Here is a 14,542-nt window from a genome sequence, read left to right on the forward strand (position 1 = left end):
TGAAACTGTCACTTCTTCTCCGCGCCCCCCCAAAATGTTGCTTTCGGGGCGACTCTGTGAAAGCCCCTTGGGACTTTTCTTTGCTCTGCTTTTACCCCGGTGCTGCTGCTCTTCCCCCGTTCTGGATGCCAGTTCTGTTGTTGGAGTTACAGCCTCCTCCGCGCTGTTCTGCTATTCATCTCCTTCCCGAGCTATTTGCTGGAAAGAACCTGTCACGTAGGGCAAGTCTAGTGGATTTTCTTCCCTACAGCAGGAAAAGCCTGACCCCAAATGAATGGTGTCAGGAAGGGGAGAAGGGAAAACTGCCCCTGCTGTTGTAAGGCAGGTCCTGGGTACGAAAGGGGGCTTTGTCGGCCCGGACCCTGCAGGGGTGGAGCCCCCCCAGGCGCTGTGGTCACTGCCACCCCCACGGTCCAGCTCTGTGCGTCTCTTCCTTGAGCCAAAATGCCCTGATATTTGTTGGGGGCTGATGCATTCCGGCCGTGCCCTGAGTCACAGGAGCCGCATTGCTCTCCTGCAGCCCTCGCTCTGCGGCTGTGTCCCTTTATCCCTGCCTGGGCCTTTCCCCGTCTCAGCTGCTGAAGCTTTTGGGCTTTCTCCATCAGCGTTGCTGTTTATGTTTCCCTAACATCAAACGCTGCGCTTTTATTTTCCCTGCTCACTCTCTTCTGTGACCTGCTGCTGAGATTTATTTCCCGGCGAGCTTTTCTTAAATCTCTGTTCCCCCACAAGCAGGACGTTTGCTTCTCCTGATACAAGGGGAAGAGCAGTTGCGGTTTCTTATCCCCTTTTTTCATCTGTCCCCCAGGGGTGGGACTCGGCCCGTCCGTCCGTCCGTCCCCCCCGCGTCGTGGTACAGCCCGCGGCGCTCGCTTTTTGCGTCACGGCGCGGCGGCGGGAGGCCGCGCCACCCGGAAGCGCTTTGCGGAGGCCACCGGAAGCGCGGAGGGTTTTGTTTCTGGTCGGACCCCGCGGGGCTGCACGCGCCTCCCGCGGCCCCGCCAACCCGCACCTCATGGCCTTCAGCTTCGGGGCGACGGCGGGCGCCGGGGCCGCCAACCCCACCGGTGAGCGCGGAGGGAGCGCAGGAACCGGGCGCGGGGCGGGGAGGAGCCTTTTTCTCTCCCCGCGACGCGCCCGGCGTGGAAACCGAGCGCCAACGGTCCGGGGCGCGCGTGCCCCCCCCCGCCCCCCCCCAATGAGATCCGTACCCCCGCAACGGTCCGGGGCGCGCGTGCCCCCCCCCCCCCAATGAGATCCGTACCCCCGCAACGGTCGCGGGGCGCGCGTGCCCCCCCCCCCCCCAATGAGATCCGTAGCCCCGCAACGGTCGCGGGGCGCGCGTGCCCCACCACCAATGAGATCCGCCGCCCCCCAACGGTCGTGGGGCGCGCGTGCCCCCCCACCAAGGAGATCCGCCGCCCCTCAGCGGCGGCGGGGCGCGCGTGCCGTCTCCTCAGCGCGATCGGCAGCCCCTCAGCGGTGGCGGGGCGACCGGTCCTCGCCCGTCCTCGCCGGTCCCCGCCCGTCCTCGCCGGTCCCCACGTTGGCTCCGGAGCGGGGTGGGCGCGGCCGTGCGGAGCTGCTCTCGGCGAGGCTGTGGCAGGGCCGGGTGCGGCCGCCTTCTCTCGCCTCTTCTCGGCGAAGCCGGTGAGATGCGAGTTCCCCTGCCCGCCTTCGGTCAAACGCTGTCCCCACCGTCCCGGCCGGGTTTTGTTCGTTTGGTTTTTTGTTGTTTGGTTTTTTTTTTTCCTCTTTTTCCCGCGTGAACAGCTCCTGCGCGGTGGTGGCTGGTCTGTGCCGGCGGGCGTGCGGGGCTTGATCCTGCCGATCCAACCGAGTCTGTTGCTCTTAGGGTGCTTGTGATGGGGTGATGCACGGTGGTGCCTGGGTAATGCTGCCAGGTCCGTCGGATCATCGCTTTTGATGGCAGTAGTGCACCTCTTTGGATGAGATGCTCTTGGAAGTCCGTTTTTGAGCAATGTAAAACACAACGCTTAGCTTGTAAAGGAAGAAAGACTTTTTCCCTCTTACTTCTTTCGCCACTGTCAATTGGCTGTCAGTCTTGGTGAAATGCGAGCCAGAGCCTTTCTTACTCTCACTTAGAGTAATTCTTTGTTGGCTCTGAATAAGTCCTTTGGACAGGGCTCATCGTCACTGCAGTTAGCCTGGGCGGTACTGTGTGGGCTTTCACTCTGGCTCTGGCTGTTTTAGACACAGACTTTCTGGCCCCATCGTAAAGTAAAAGATAATCTTGTACTGCTCGTACACTGTTATAAGGTTTATTGTGCTCACAGCCTAACATTAGAAGGAATTCTGGGATCGCACCCCAGGACTTCCCGTTGTCTGTCCGTCTGTCTAGCATGAACCTGTTCTCAGCTACTCCTGGGGAGGGAATCGGGGAGCCGCTGTATTGGCCCCTTTTTCTTAGTGCTGAAACCTCTGGATACATCAGGTAAGTCACCAGCAAGCGCTGGAGTGGACAGATTTTGCGAATATAACTTGAATAAGTCCGCCCTGGCGTATTTGAGGCACGCCTGGTGCCTCAGCTGCTGGCGTTGTATTTTGCGGTTATTCTGCCATTGCTGCTCATCTGTGGGTATGGTATTAGCATGAAGAGGGTTTATTCTTGCCTTCCTGATCGCTTATGAAATAATTATGCTACTGTCATTTACACTAGTGCAGATACAGCTGTACGGGGCAATCTTAGGCAGTTAAAAATTGCTCTTAACGGGAACGTTGAATCACATGGATATTTTCATGTATAGCTTTGAAATAAGAGGGGAAAAGTGTTAGCTGCTTTATATGCAGTATAGTTGAAAAATAACGTGCTTACAGCAGTGGTGTAGGGAGAGTGGGTTAAACAGAAGGCTTTTAGCTGTCCTTGTGTTCAATAAATAATGTTTAATGCCAGTTAATATCTTACTCTTGTCTTTAACTATGCCTGTCTTGTCTGTGGTGATGGAAAAATGTTTTAGCTTTTCTTGCCCGAACCTACCTTTTACTTAGAACTAATGTTACCTTGCTCTTTTTCTGCTTCCCGCTTGTCAGGATTTGGTGGGCTTGAAACTACAAACTCCACTGCCAGTGGGTTTAATTTTGGGGGTTTCGGATTAACTGCTAATCCTGCAGTGAATTTTAATATTGGGAATTTCGGTGTTTCCACTACCTCAACTCCACCATTCAATTTTGGTAACAGTCTGGCAAGTGCAGGTAGATAACGCATAAATACTTGTTCCGTAATAAATGTTAATAGCAGGCGTCCAAGAATTACATTCCTCACTGAGAATCTGTATTTAGTACTAATCTTCATCTCCAGTGAAGACTGGAGATAAAAGCTCTGAAAGTGGAATGGGTTTGAGAGCCATAGGCTTGTCGGGGTTTTTGCCTATTAAATTCTCAAGAAGCAGTTGTTGAGGAAAAACAACCACGTACCAAATACTCAGTCTCTGAAATGGAAATGAATTGTGGGAACCTGCCAGTCTGACCCAGTCTAAAACTGAGCCTCGATTACCTAGCAAAACGGGAACGTCAGCTCTCCGTTCAGATCCAGGCAATCGTGAACAATTGCAGAGCTGGTCCGTAGCGCCACGTTTCCTGACATGAGATTCTTGGACTACTGCCGTCATGTTTTTCATCTTCCCCTGTGTCTCCTCATTGGCCTTCCGTTGGCTGTCATGAACGCACTACACCTCAAAAGTTTCTGTGGAGAAACAAATTTTATACGATCAGCACAAAATGAACAGCCCTCGCTGCGATCTCTGTTTCCTAAACACCGTTCTGCACCCTGAAACAGCACGCATCCCAGGCTCTCGCTAAGAGATTCTCTACCCTTTTGGGAGGGTCTTGTGCGTGATGTGCGTGCTGGGTATCGATTAAGAAAACCGTTCATGGCCCCACATAGATCCCTCAGTTCTGAGCGATCAGTCGATATAATTTCAACTTGAATCTTTTCCATTTCGCATGAAAATGCTTAACTGTATGGATTTCTAATGCTTTTACTGACATAGAATTAGCCCGTGGGGTCTCGTTGCCGCTGCTCGTATAGGAATTATATTCATTCCACAGTGTCATTGCTCCCTGTGTTAGCATACTCTTACCTGTTTTGTGCACTTGAGGGATCTGATTTTGTTTTTATTTGGTATGAACGCTATTGGACTGTATGTCTTTAGCTGCATTTGAACTACTCCAGAAGAGAGCTCGGATACTTAATTTTGTTTAGCAATTTGCACTAGAAGAAAGGATGACTAAATTTACTATGAGTACAGAACTACCTAAAAATTGTGTCATCTGATTGATGGTGCTCCCGCTAGGGTTTCTCACTTGCTGGTAGGACTGAAACTTGAACGTTACAGGGAACAACTTCTTATATCCACTCGCATGAATATGTTTGCTGAAAGAAAATAAAATGCGATTGCATGTCCACTTTGGTTGAAGCTTTTTATTTTGTATGTATATAAGAGGACAGTCAGCATAGTAGGTCTAGAGAGACCTTTTTTTTTTTTTTGGTTTTTGCTATTGACATGTGAGTTAGTAGCAGCATCTTTTTGACAAATCCGTTGCAGCAGACTGTCTTTCTTCATTTGAATACACGTAAAAGCAGCTTGAAACCGAGAGACTCGGTTCTCCAGGGCTACTCAGATGTCCACCGGCTGCACCTTGGGCCGATGGTGCAATTACACCACTGTAGCAAAGAGATGGTGTGGTGGCATCTAGGACCTGCGCAGCTTTGTGCACTGGGAGGCTGTCTGGGCCAGCAGCACCTGTCCCGGCACAGCCGCCCTGTAGCGGGGCCCCTCTTCTAAGGGGGCAAATGGGAAGATGGGTCTCTTGGGGCTTTCTTTGGCACGTTGGAGCTCAGGCCCTCACTTAGGTCTCCTCCTGGTAGACAGTGACTGGTTTTCCTGAAAATCTGTGGAAGGCTGATTGCTTTTCCATCCGTCTTCCTCTGATAGGGGTTGAACCTCAAAATTAGATTTAATGGGGATGATGATAGGGAAACTAGGCTTAAAAACAAAAAAGACCTTGTAGAATTTTACCTGTGTGTAGAAAGAAATCGTTGCTGTGACAGCATTCCCATGTAAGCCCAGCAATTGTGTGCACCCTAGCCTCAGGCTTTTCTTGATTTGTTTCTAGTTTTACTCTGAAGAGGTTAGGAATGTTTAAAAAGCTCACAAAAGGTCAGATCGTTCATTAAACGCTTAGCAACAACATTGACTAGAAGTATTCCTGAGAATGAATCTAAGAAATATTATTATTAGTTGTGTCTGTCCCCAAGGAAAGCACATCCTGCTGGTAAAGGAACAGGATGTTAGTTAACTGCTGCTTTTTTATTTGCTTTCTTGACCCACCATAGATGTGTTGGCTTTCTGGTTCATGTTTTCTCCCCCATTTCCTCGGACAATGAACTCGATACCCATGATCAATGTGAACTACGTGCTTGTAACATAAGACATCCATCTGTCAACATCTCTTCTCATTACACCCTTTAAAGTGTGCAGTTTATTGTCATGTTACGCACAGCTGCCACTCACAAGGTGCTGTCTCCCTTACTTGCAAACTTTGTTTGTTAGGTGCGTTTGGAGGATTTGGGACAACGACCACCACTGCGGGACCAGCATTTAGTTTTTCTGCTCCCACCAATACAGGCACCAGCGGTAAGAGAGCACAAGCCTGAAAGTATTTCCTTTTGAATGAACAGAGGGCATCAGCCCTTCACAGTCATGTTTTGCATTTCACAGGTACTGTTCTCCTCTTTTTCTCAATAATTCTTTGCTTATTTCCCCAGGACTCTTTGGTGCTAACCAGAACAAAGGCTTTGGATTTGGTACTAGTTTTGGCACAGGAACTGGAACTGGCTTGGGTAGTGGGTTGGGAACTGGGCTAGGCTTTGGAGGCTTCGGTACCCAGCAGCAACAGACCAGTAAGTACGGCCTTCTCTTGATTTACCCCTTCCTTAGCAAAGAAAGCGTAAGACCGCAACAGGCGCACGAGGGGTGGGACAGAAGTACATTATAAAAGGAGGCTGTTAGACTTACTTACCTCTTCAATGATGGAGACTTGTCAGAAATTTGGCTTTTGAAATGCCTACATTTGCAGCCCTTGCCTTTTTCTTAATCTAGAGCTCAAGCAAGTTTCTGAGCTTCACCCTTGAGTTTCCGACAACAATATTTACCCCTTTGGTTTGGCAGTGGTAGCAAGAGTAGTTACAGAATTGATGTTGGCAGTCACGGCATTACTAGAAAGGGGAGAAAAACAGCGAGGAGTTTAGTTTAAATGTGAGAGTTGGATAATGACCAGCGGCAGGCTCTGAGTCCACTGAATTTATTACAAAATAATTATTAATTAATATAATGACAAGTGTACCCTTCAGATTTAGATATCGAAGGAGGCAGATGATGTCATGGGTGAATACAGACGTCTCATTTAAAGAAGAAACAATAAATCTTTTTTTCTAACTGAGCATTCAGGAACTTCTGGTGCTGACGAAGATTGGATGTAAAAAGACACTTGTAAAAAACATTATCTGATAGCGATTTATTTATTCTGTGTGTTTATTTTGCTTCTCAAAATGAGAAAATACGTGATACCAGTGATACGTGGGTGGCACGTGTTAGCACGCGAGTCTGTCCGGGTTGGTGAAGGAGTTCACTTGTTTTTCTTCATCCAACACAGCGTTAGGAAGCGGCTTGTTCAGCCAGCCTGCTCAGACACCTGCCCAGTCAAACCAGCTCATCAATACAGCCAGTGCCCTCTCAGCTCCGACACTCTTAGGAGATGAGAGAGATGCTATTTTGGCAAAATGGAACCAGCTACAGGCCTTCTGGGGAACAGGCAAAGGGTACTTCAACAATAACATCGCTCCAGTGGAGTTCACGCAGGAAAACCCCTTTTGCAGGTTTAAGGTACGGAATTGTTTGACTGCCCACAAAGAGTTCTGAAGCAGTTACTCTGCTTGCTGAGTGTCCGAGTGTCTCCTGAGTGTGAAATCAGATGTTGTGACTGTTAAGAGTATTCTGAAACAGTGTTTTTCCAGGAAACGTACACAATTCTGATGCGTGCTAATTAAACGGTTTGAAGACGTACAGATGCTGGAAATCTGGGTGTTGTTGAGGTACTAGATAAGGAGTGCGTATGTGGATTAGGAAACTGCCCTTTTTCTGTGATAGCACTCAGGTTAGCGCGTGTGTGGTAGGAGCAGCTCTCTGGAAATGAATTTTAATGTGCATTTGTTTAGGTTACAGTTTTAGAGAAACTGTCCAAAATAGCCTTCACATCTGAAAGAAACTGTTAACACCTGGAATAAGAACTTCAGAGTCTTTCTTCATTGCCTTGCCTGCATTAGTGAAGCCTTCTATGAACCTGACCCGTGCATACCATTTTAAATACACCAGCCTTCAGCTTTCTTCTGCCTTTATCCTTGCCAGCACTAAAGCTGACTCCATTCCTTGTATTATATCGTCAGCAGTTCCAGTTCTTGCTTCTCATGTCAACAAAGAATATGTAGCTCTTCATCCTCCGCAAATCGCGCGCCTGCTGACTTTCTTGCTAAGCTTCAGACTTGAAAGTGGATTTGGGTCAGGCATGGTGATACCCTCCTTTCCCAAGCTGATTCTTTGAAATGCAAACTTTCTAACCTGAATGTAGGTTAATACCGAATTAAGACTAGTTTTGATTATGCACATCATGACACTTTTATAAAATCTTTGCAGCAGCTGAGTGCCTGCACAACAAATGTTTGGCTTCTGTTGCATGACCTTTTTAGGGGTTACCTTGCATATTTTGTTGATAATGCACCTGAAAGCTTACTTTCTTGTAAGTTGTTTCTTGAAATTACTTCAGAGTTTTCTGGGCTTTGAAAAATTGCAAAGTGTAATATAAGTTGCGTGATGCAAAATCGGTTATTTTAGAGTTTCGTTTACCAAAAGGACAAAGTTTTCCTTTCAAGTTAGACAATGCCACGTCCTAGGTTTACTTTTGTCCCTATGACTTGCGTATTACTAATGCCATCACGAATTCACGTACCTTAAGTGAAATACTGAGAAGTTCGATGTATGCTAGCAATGGCGGACGCCTAAGAAAAATAGTGGAGAAGCTGGTAGCACAGCTATCGGAGCGAAGCGTCATAAGCTGGTTTGGTTTGTTGCCTCTGTAAGCATCAGACATCTGATAAGAATGAAGCATTACCCAAAGGGTTTCACAGGTGTTCAAGGAATCCACTTGTACACAATTGCAGCTCTCGAACAAATGAGAAGCATGCAGCTCTTAACCAAGAAAAGTGTTTTTCTAAGGTACGTGATACAGGCCGTCATTTGAAGGACCACGGTTTTTGTTTGTTCATTCGCAGGCTGTGGGTTACAGTTTAATGCCCAACAACAAAGATGAAGATGGCCTCGTGGTCTTGGTCTTTAACAGAAAAGAAATAGATATTCGGAGCCAGCAGCAGCAGCTTGTAGAATCCCTCCACAAAATTCTGGGAGGAAACCAGACGCTCACTGTCAACGTAGAAGGTGTTAAAACGATGCCAGATGACCAGTATGTGAACTTCACGCAGTTTCGTGTTTTTGTCCGGTATTGTATGTTATAAAGGGCTGGCACTTAGTCTGCTCCGTCTCCTTTTCTCCTTGATTTTAGATCTGTTCATCCCGAGTTTGATGTCGTGTCTCTCATTCCTTTGTGTTGCTTTTTCTTAAGGCGTTAAGTCCAGTATCTTTCCTGTGTATGTTACTTGCTTTTGCTGGAGCACACAGCTGAGAACCTCGGCTCAGTTCAGGAAACGGGCTTCTCCAGACCCTGCTCCACAGCAAAAACTGGAGATGAGGATGCTAACCGTGAGGGTGGGATAAATACTTAGTATTTTAGGAGCTATGAGGTATTCTTCACTTGATCATGCGTAAGGCGGAAGGGCTTTGGGGTGTATAGTAATAGGGTCTTTGCAGCGTTTCATATCGCGAACGTTGGTTTCAGTGGGAAAGCGGTTCCAAGGCCAGTTGATCTGGCTTGTTCTGCATGTTTTCTGTGAGAGTGCTGTCTGCTTTGACTTGTTTGGGGGCCTCGGGCTAGTCTGCCTGAAGTACCTCAGCACACTGACATTTCTGCTTCTTACTTTCCCACAGTTTGTTCGTTCTGTTTAAAAGACCGAAGGTTTTAGGTTATTCTTAATGTACTAGTATCACCATATAATGTGGTCGTTAAAACTGGGGGGGGAGAATGTAATTTTGTAGGGTATTTACAGCTTTTCTCTTTCTGCCTTGCTGTGTTAAACCCTGCATTTACGGGTACTTTATATCTCAGTTAGCTAAAGGAAGTTAACAGTCAGCTGGGAGAAGTGGTAACTTTGATTTAGGGTTGTTCTTTATTGTTTTCGGTTTTGTCCTCTGCTGACCTTTTTCTGACAGTACGCGTTTTGTCTTGCTCAGGACAGAAGTGATCATTTACGTTGTTGAGCGCTCGCCCAACGGCACTTCGAGGAGAGTTCCCGCCACGACCCTTTACGCCCACTTTGAACAAGCCAACATCAAATCGTCCCTGCAGCAGCTGGGGGTCAGCCTCTCCATGGCCAGGACGGAGCTTTCCCCGGCACAAGTCAAACAGCTCCTGCAGAACCCTCCTGCCGGTGTGTGGTCTGGGGCTGCGCAGGGGCACGGTTGGGCCTCTGCTGGGGCTTTTTTGGGTCTCTGGGGAAAACGCAGGTGTCGTCCCACTGGAAAACACCTTTTCAAACTACGAGAGTTTCCAAGGCGCTCTGACATAGTGACGTAATAGTTTTAATTACAGCCAGTTTTCCCACTGAAGCGCAATGTCATCCACCGAGACAGTTATGATTTATCAGGAATATGCCACACAACACCGTATTACATGATTAGCCATCGTAAATCACTTCAACTGGTCCGATTAAAAAAAAAAAAAGTTAAATATCAGAATAATCCTGTCCTATATTCACTTCCTAGTTTTCGGGGGCGTCGTTTAGCCTGTATATGTGGCCACAGATAGATAGTACGTACACAGCTTGGTTTTAGTGTAGTTAAGTGCTGTTCACGCCATTTCGTAGGATAATTGTAGCTTATTCTCTACGGCTGTACATTATCCCACGTAGTACTCGCAGCGAACTCCCTGCAGTGGGTCAAGGAAAGCAGCCTGTGGTTTCCAGCAGACAATATGTAGGATGTTCAATAAGACCACAGTGTTTAAAAACACAGCAAAGGTTATGATATCCGAATTGCAAAGAGAACTTGGCCTACTCTTGCAGAAAAATGAGAGACGAGCAGCAGTGTTTTCCAACTGCTGCAGCGTCAGGGAGAAGTAGTTGCTCTGCGCACAAGCAAGTTGGCTTTGTTTAATATCGGAGGAGTATCCTAAGGCCTGTGTAACAGTGGTTGGGCGCAGCTTGTGAGTGCATGACTGAGAAGGAAGCTGAGTTTGTAGGCTGGCTAATCAAGCAGCAAGATGTGCAAAAGAGGTGTTAGTGCTGAGCTCTAGAGAAGCAGTCACACCTCGAGAGATGGGTTTTGGTATAAAGATAATATATTTTATGAGCAATGACCTGAAGCGTTGTGCAGCGAAGAATGTTATGGTAGCTGACTGTTCGGGTCTCCTCTTTAAGCTGGCCCGTAATCGTTAAATTACCAGCACTTTTTATTTCTTCTTTGCATGTCTCTGGTCAGAAAGTCAGTTGCTTCTCTATCAATCAATCATCAGTGTTGTCTTGGTTTTTTCCTAGCATACCTAGGTGTGTGCATTTTATACACTGATCTGATTTGCAGTGAGGTTCGGAGAGTGTAATAACTTGCATCATGATGTCGACGTACATGTACAATTAGGCTGATTTTATTTTACGTATTTGCCTGATGAAGCAGTTCATGGCAAAACAAGCAAGTATGCTGTCAACAGCTAAAATCCTTAGACAGATCCTGTTAGGAGCCATGATAATTCCTACTGGGATTAATCTGCCACCTGGTTTAGTACTTTGGTCACTTAATTACTGAATTTTTTTTTTTTTTTAAATATAATAAGCGACTTGAAGAGGAAAGATGACCCAAGTGTAGCGTACAGTGGAAGCGATAGGAATTTTTCCCCTTGAGGTATGGATTGTCCGATTTGATCGTCTGTGGGTTGTTCCTTTCAAACCAGTAGAAGTGCTTTACAGCCTTTTGGTCTGAACTTAATGCCACAGTCCAGGACCAAGACTTTAAAGAACTACCCTTGTTTAATAAACCTTAATTAGTCTAACAGTCGTTCAGGTTAGCATAGTTCATAGGGTTTGTGTTGTATTTCCTAGCATTTTACCTGCTTAACAGCTGTAGGATGTGATATCTATTCAGATCTGTCCATAGTAAAAACTTGTTTGTTTGGTTTCTTTAAGGTGTTGATCCTATTATATGGGAACAAGCCAAAGTTGATAATCCTGATCCTGACAAGTAAGTCTAATAGTCTGTCTGAGTATTACAAAAAGACTTGGAAAGGGGAGAAATGTATAATATTGTGTAGTACCCTTCAGGTAACTTGTAAGAAACTTACTAGAGAATAACTTGGTCAAGTGCTGATCTCATTTGAAGCAGTGAGGATTACTAGAAATGCCTGTCTAATCCCTTTACCCATTTAGGCGCCTAAGGGTTGTCAGGATAAAAAGCTTTACTTGCATTACTCAGAGTTGTGGTGTCCTCCATTATATGGACTAGTTATTGTGACTTTTTTTTTGCAACCGTTTTTCTCTTCATTCCTGCAGCTGAAAGTGATGTACCCTTGTACCCTCCAGTGGTTACAGATAACTTGGGCTGATTTCTTTGTGAAAAAGGAACAGGTTGTTAGGAATAGCGAGGACTGTAGAACTTAGCAAAACAAGATATTTTTATGTATTATCTTAATTTATAGTAGGCCAAGATCATCTGTAACTTTGGATTCTATTCATAATTATTAATCTATACCACGTGTCTAATATAAAAACATGTCGTAAGAAATATTTGTATTCTTGTAGGCTTATTCCTGTGCCAATGGTGGGTTTCAAGGAACTGTTGAGAAGATTGAAGGTCCAAGATCAGATGACCAAACAGCATCAAACTCGATTAGACGTAAGGTTTCTCATCTTTATTGTGACTGCTTGCTGTTGACAAGGGATGTGCTATTAAATGAGTCTCCCCCGTGCCTCCTGTGTGTAGAAAACTGAAACTGGAACCCCGTGCATGGGGCTGTGACTCTTTATCGCTATTCCTTAATACATTCCTTAATTCTATCTTTTGGCCAAAAACTGAGCGGTATGTTTGGGCTTTCTTCTTTTCTAATTCAAACCAGGTGAATTAAGTTGCACTGGCATGGAATCTGATTTGGGCACCCCGTTTTCTGATGCCTTCTGAAAATCCTAGTTGGGTATGAAAATAAATAGAAACCAGAACAGTAGAGGTCTAGCGAAAAGCTTTCTGAAAGCGTCTTTGGTGAGGACACGAAGTTGCTGGACCGAGTACTGTTTTGAAACTCCCACTTTCAAATCGGGACTAATGCGTTCTGTTAACAGAAACTCTTACGCCTTCCAACTGACTCCATCTCCTCTGCAGATAATATCAGAAGATATCAGTGAGCTGCAGAAAAACCAAACGACAACTATGGCAAAAATTGCACAGTACAAAAGGAAGCTGATGGCGCTTTCTCACAGAACGTTACAGGTAACATGGATAGTCTAAATAACTGAGAGGGGGCAGGATGACCTGGGCAGTCTTGTGCACGGCCAACATTGAAAATTAAATTCTGACTTCATCTAAATGGCATTGCTATAAGTAACAGGCAGAGCTGTCAGGGAAAGCTTCAGGTGCGCAGCATGTCTTACTGCTTTGGGAACCTTCTCGCTCACTTAGAAGCCGTGGGACTGCCCTAAGGTCTTGCAGCAGCAGACTAAATGACAGAACAAATCTGATGAGACATATGCTAGAGGAAGGGCAGAAAGACATGTGGATGGGCTAGTGGGGAAAGAGGCGGGCAAAGTCTTCTCTAATGAACCTCAAAGGCTTCCTTTGTAGGTGTTAATAAAGCAGGAGATCCAAAGGAAAAGCGGTTATGCCATTCAAGCGGACGAAGAGCAGCTTCGTGTACAGTTAGATACAATTCAGTGTGAACTTAACGCACCTACGCAGTTCAAGGTGAGTAGTTAGTTAGTAGAACTTTGCCAACAACTGTTTTCTTCTCACAAAAGAATGTGAGTTTTCCAAACCACGTGTATATATCTGTTGTGGAAAGCTTTCAGAAGAGAAGTCCAGCAGTGTTACTAGGTTGTAGCGTCAAGCTCTTTGCTGCATGTCTAATTGATAGATATTTAAGTATTTTTGATTTCTTAGAAGTATTGGAATTGCTCACCCTTTGCGTGGCTTCCAAAAAAAAAAAAGTTAAAAATGGAATGAGCAGCCATGCTTCCTGCCCTGGTGACACGAGGAGCGGTACGTGCTGGAGCTCTGACGGATGTACATGGGTTGCATTTGATTTAAGCCTGTTTCTCTTCCCAGGGCAGACTGAATGAGCTCATGTCCCAAATCAGGATGCAAAACCACTTTGGAGCAGTGCGGGCTGAAGAGCGCTATTACATAGATGCAGACCTCTTAAGGGAGATCAAGCAAGTAAGTATTACTGGGTAGAATGCTGGGATACTCTTTGAACTTCATAATTGAAGCCAGCTAGGCACTGACTTGGGGGATGGATCTAGAATGTCATGTTTTTGTACTTGTTTGATGATCAAGTCCTTTTTATTTTTCTCAGCGACAGTGCATCAAGGTGTTGCGCAAAGCCGATTTACGCGGTTACGCTATTAGTGCAGAAAATGCTGGCTTTCCTTCTTCCAAAGATGTTATGCCAGGCTTTTCAATGTGCCAAGGCCACCAGACGTGGCCCCTTTGAGAAATATTACTTAAAATCTGTGAGGCGGAACTATGCTCATACTGGTTTTTAAACTATTTGCAGCATCTGAAGCAGCAGCAAGAAGGCCTGAGTCACCTAATTAGCATTATAAAGGATGACTTGGAGGACATCAAACTTATAGAACATGGGCTGAACGAGAGCATTCCCATCAGAGGAGGAGTCTTCAGTTGACGTGGTGGATGCTGCTGGGCTTGCACAGAACACGTTACTCGAGTTCGTGGTTCACCTTCCAAGGCTAAAACTGTTGAGGTAAAATAAAAGACGTATCTTCTAGGAGCAATGGTATTTTGGCTGTTACCTTTAGAATTAGCAAAGCCTCTTATAAGCTTTTGAACTTGACCTTTGGAAGGTTTATATTTTATAAAGCTGTATATGCTTTAATAAAAGAAGGAAAACTGAATCTGTTCAGATACTGTTTTACTATAAAACTATATGTACTATTGTACATTTTTTCTTTTTTTTTTTTTTTTTTTTTTCCTTTTTTTACAAAAGCATTGTCCTGGAAACGCAGTGCCGAGGGAATTGTTCCACTCGTGACTTGGTTTGTGGAAAGCTTAGCCCGCTTCCATGTTCTTGTCAAAACAATCGAGTGACATCATTATGTAAAGAGCTAATTTAAATCATTACAGAGATGTATGTTGCTGTA

At 45.7% G+C, this 14,542-nt stretch overlaps 1 protein-coding gene across 2 annotated transcripts; it reads left to right on the forward strand.

Annotated features, from left to right (window-relative positions):
- The first annotated feature begins 905 nt into the window (after window positions 1-905).
- On the forward strand, window positions 906-14,382 carry NUP54 (nucleoporin 54). Of its 2 annotated transcripts, XM_087737186.1 has the most exons (13): window positions 906-1,067; window positions 3,052-3,213; window positions 5,574-5,657; window positions 5,789-5,923; window positions 6,676-6,905; window positions 8,348-8,535; window positions 9,420-9,616; window positions 11,363-11,417; window positions 11,975-12,068; window positions 12,549-12,656; window positions 13,008-13,127; window positions 13,488-13,598; window positions 13,939-14,382. In XM_087737186.1, exons 1-13 carry the CDS (start codon window positions 1,016-1,018, stop codon window positions 14,065-14,067), a joined length of 1,665 nt encoding a protein of 554 aa, XP_087593312.1. In that variant the 5' UTR covers window positions 906-1,015; the 3' UTR covers window positions 14,068-14,382. The 2 variants fall into 2 exon arrangements, with proteins under 2 accessions (XP_087593312.1, XP_087593313.1); XM_087737187.1 differs by lacking the exon at window positions 3,052-3,213 and having other exon boundaries at window positions 909-1,067; window positions 13,939-14,380.
- The last annotated feature ends 160 nt before the right edge of the window (window positions 14,383-14,542 follow it).

This window comes from Nipponia nippon, unplaced genomic scaffold (genome assembly GCF_047370975.1).
Source record: "Nipponia nippon isolate SJK-2023a ecotype South Korea unplaced genomic scaffold, ASM4737097v1 scaffold_6, whole genome shotgun sequence".
In the NCBI taxonomy this organism is placed as follows: domain Eukaryota; kingdom Metazoa; phylum Chordata; class Aves; order Pelecaniformes; family Threskiornithidae; genus Nipponia; species Nipponia nippon.

What these genes read in the sequence shown, in the direction of transcription:
- NUP54 (XM_087737186.1), top strand. Translation starts at nt 1,016, where the DNA reads ATGGCCTTCAGCTTCGGGGCGACGGCGGGCGCCGGGGCCGCCAACCCC. An exon ending in GATAATCCTGATCCTGACAA is followed by an intron (nt 11,418 to 11,974) that starts GTAAGTCTAATA and finishes GTATTCTTGTAG; the next exon opens with GCTTATTCCTGTGCCAATGG. An exon ending in TTTCTCACAGAACGTTACAG is followed by an intron (nt 12,657 to 13,007) that starts GTAACATGGATA and finishes CTTCCTTTGTAG; the next exon opens with GTGTTAATAAAGCAGGAGAT.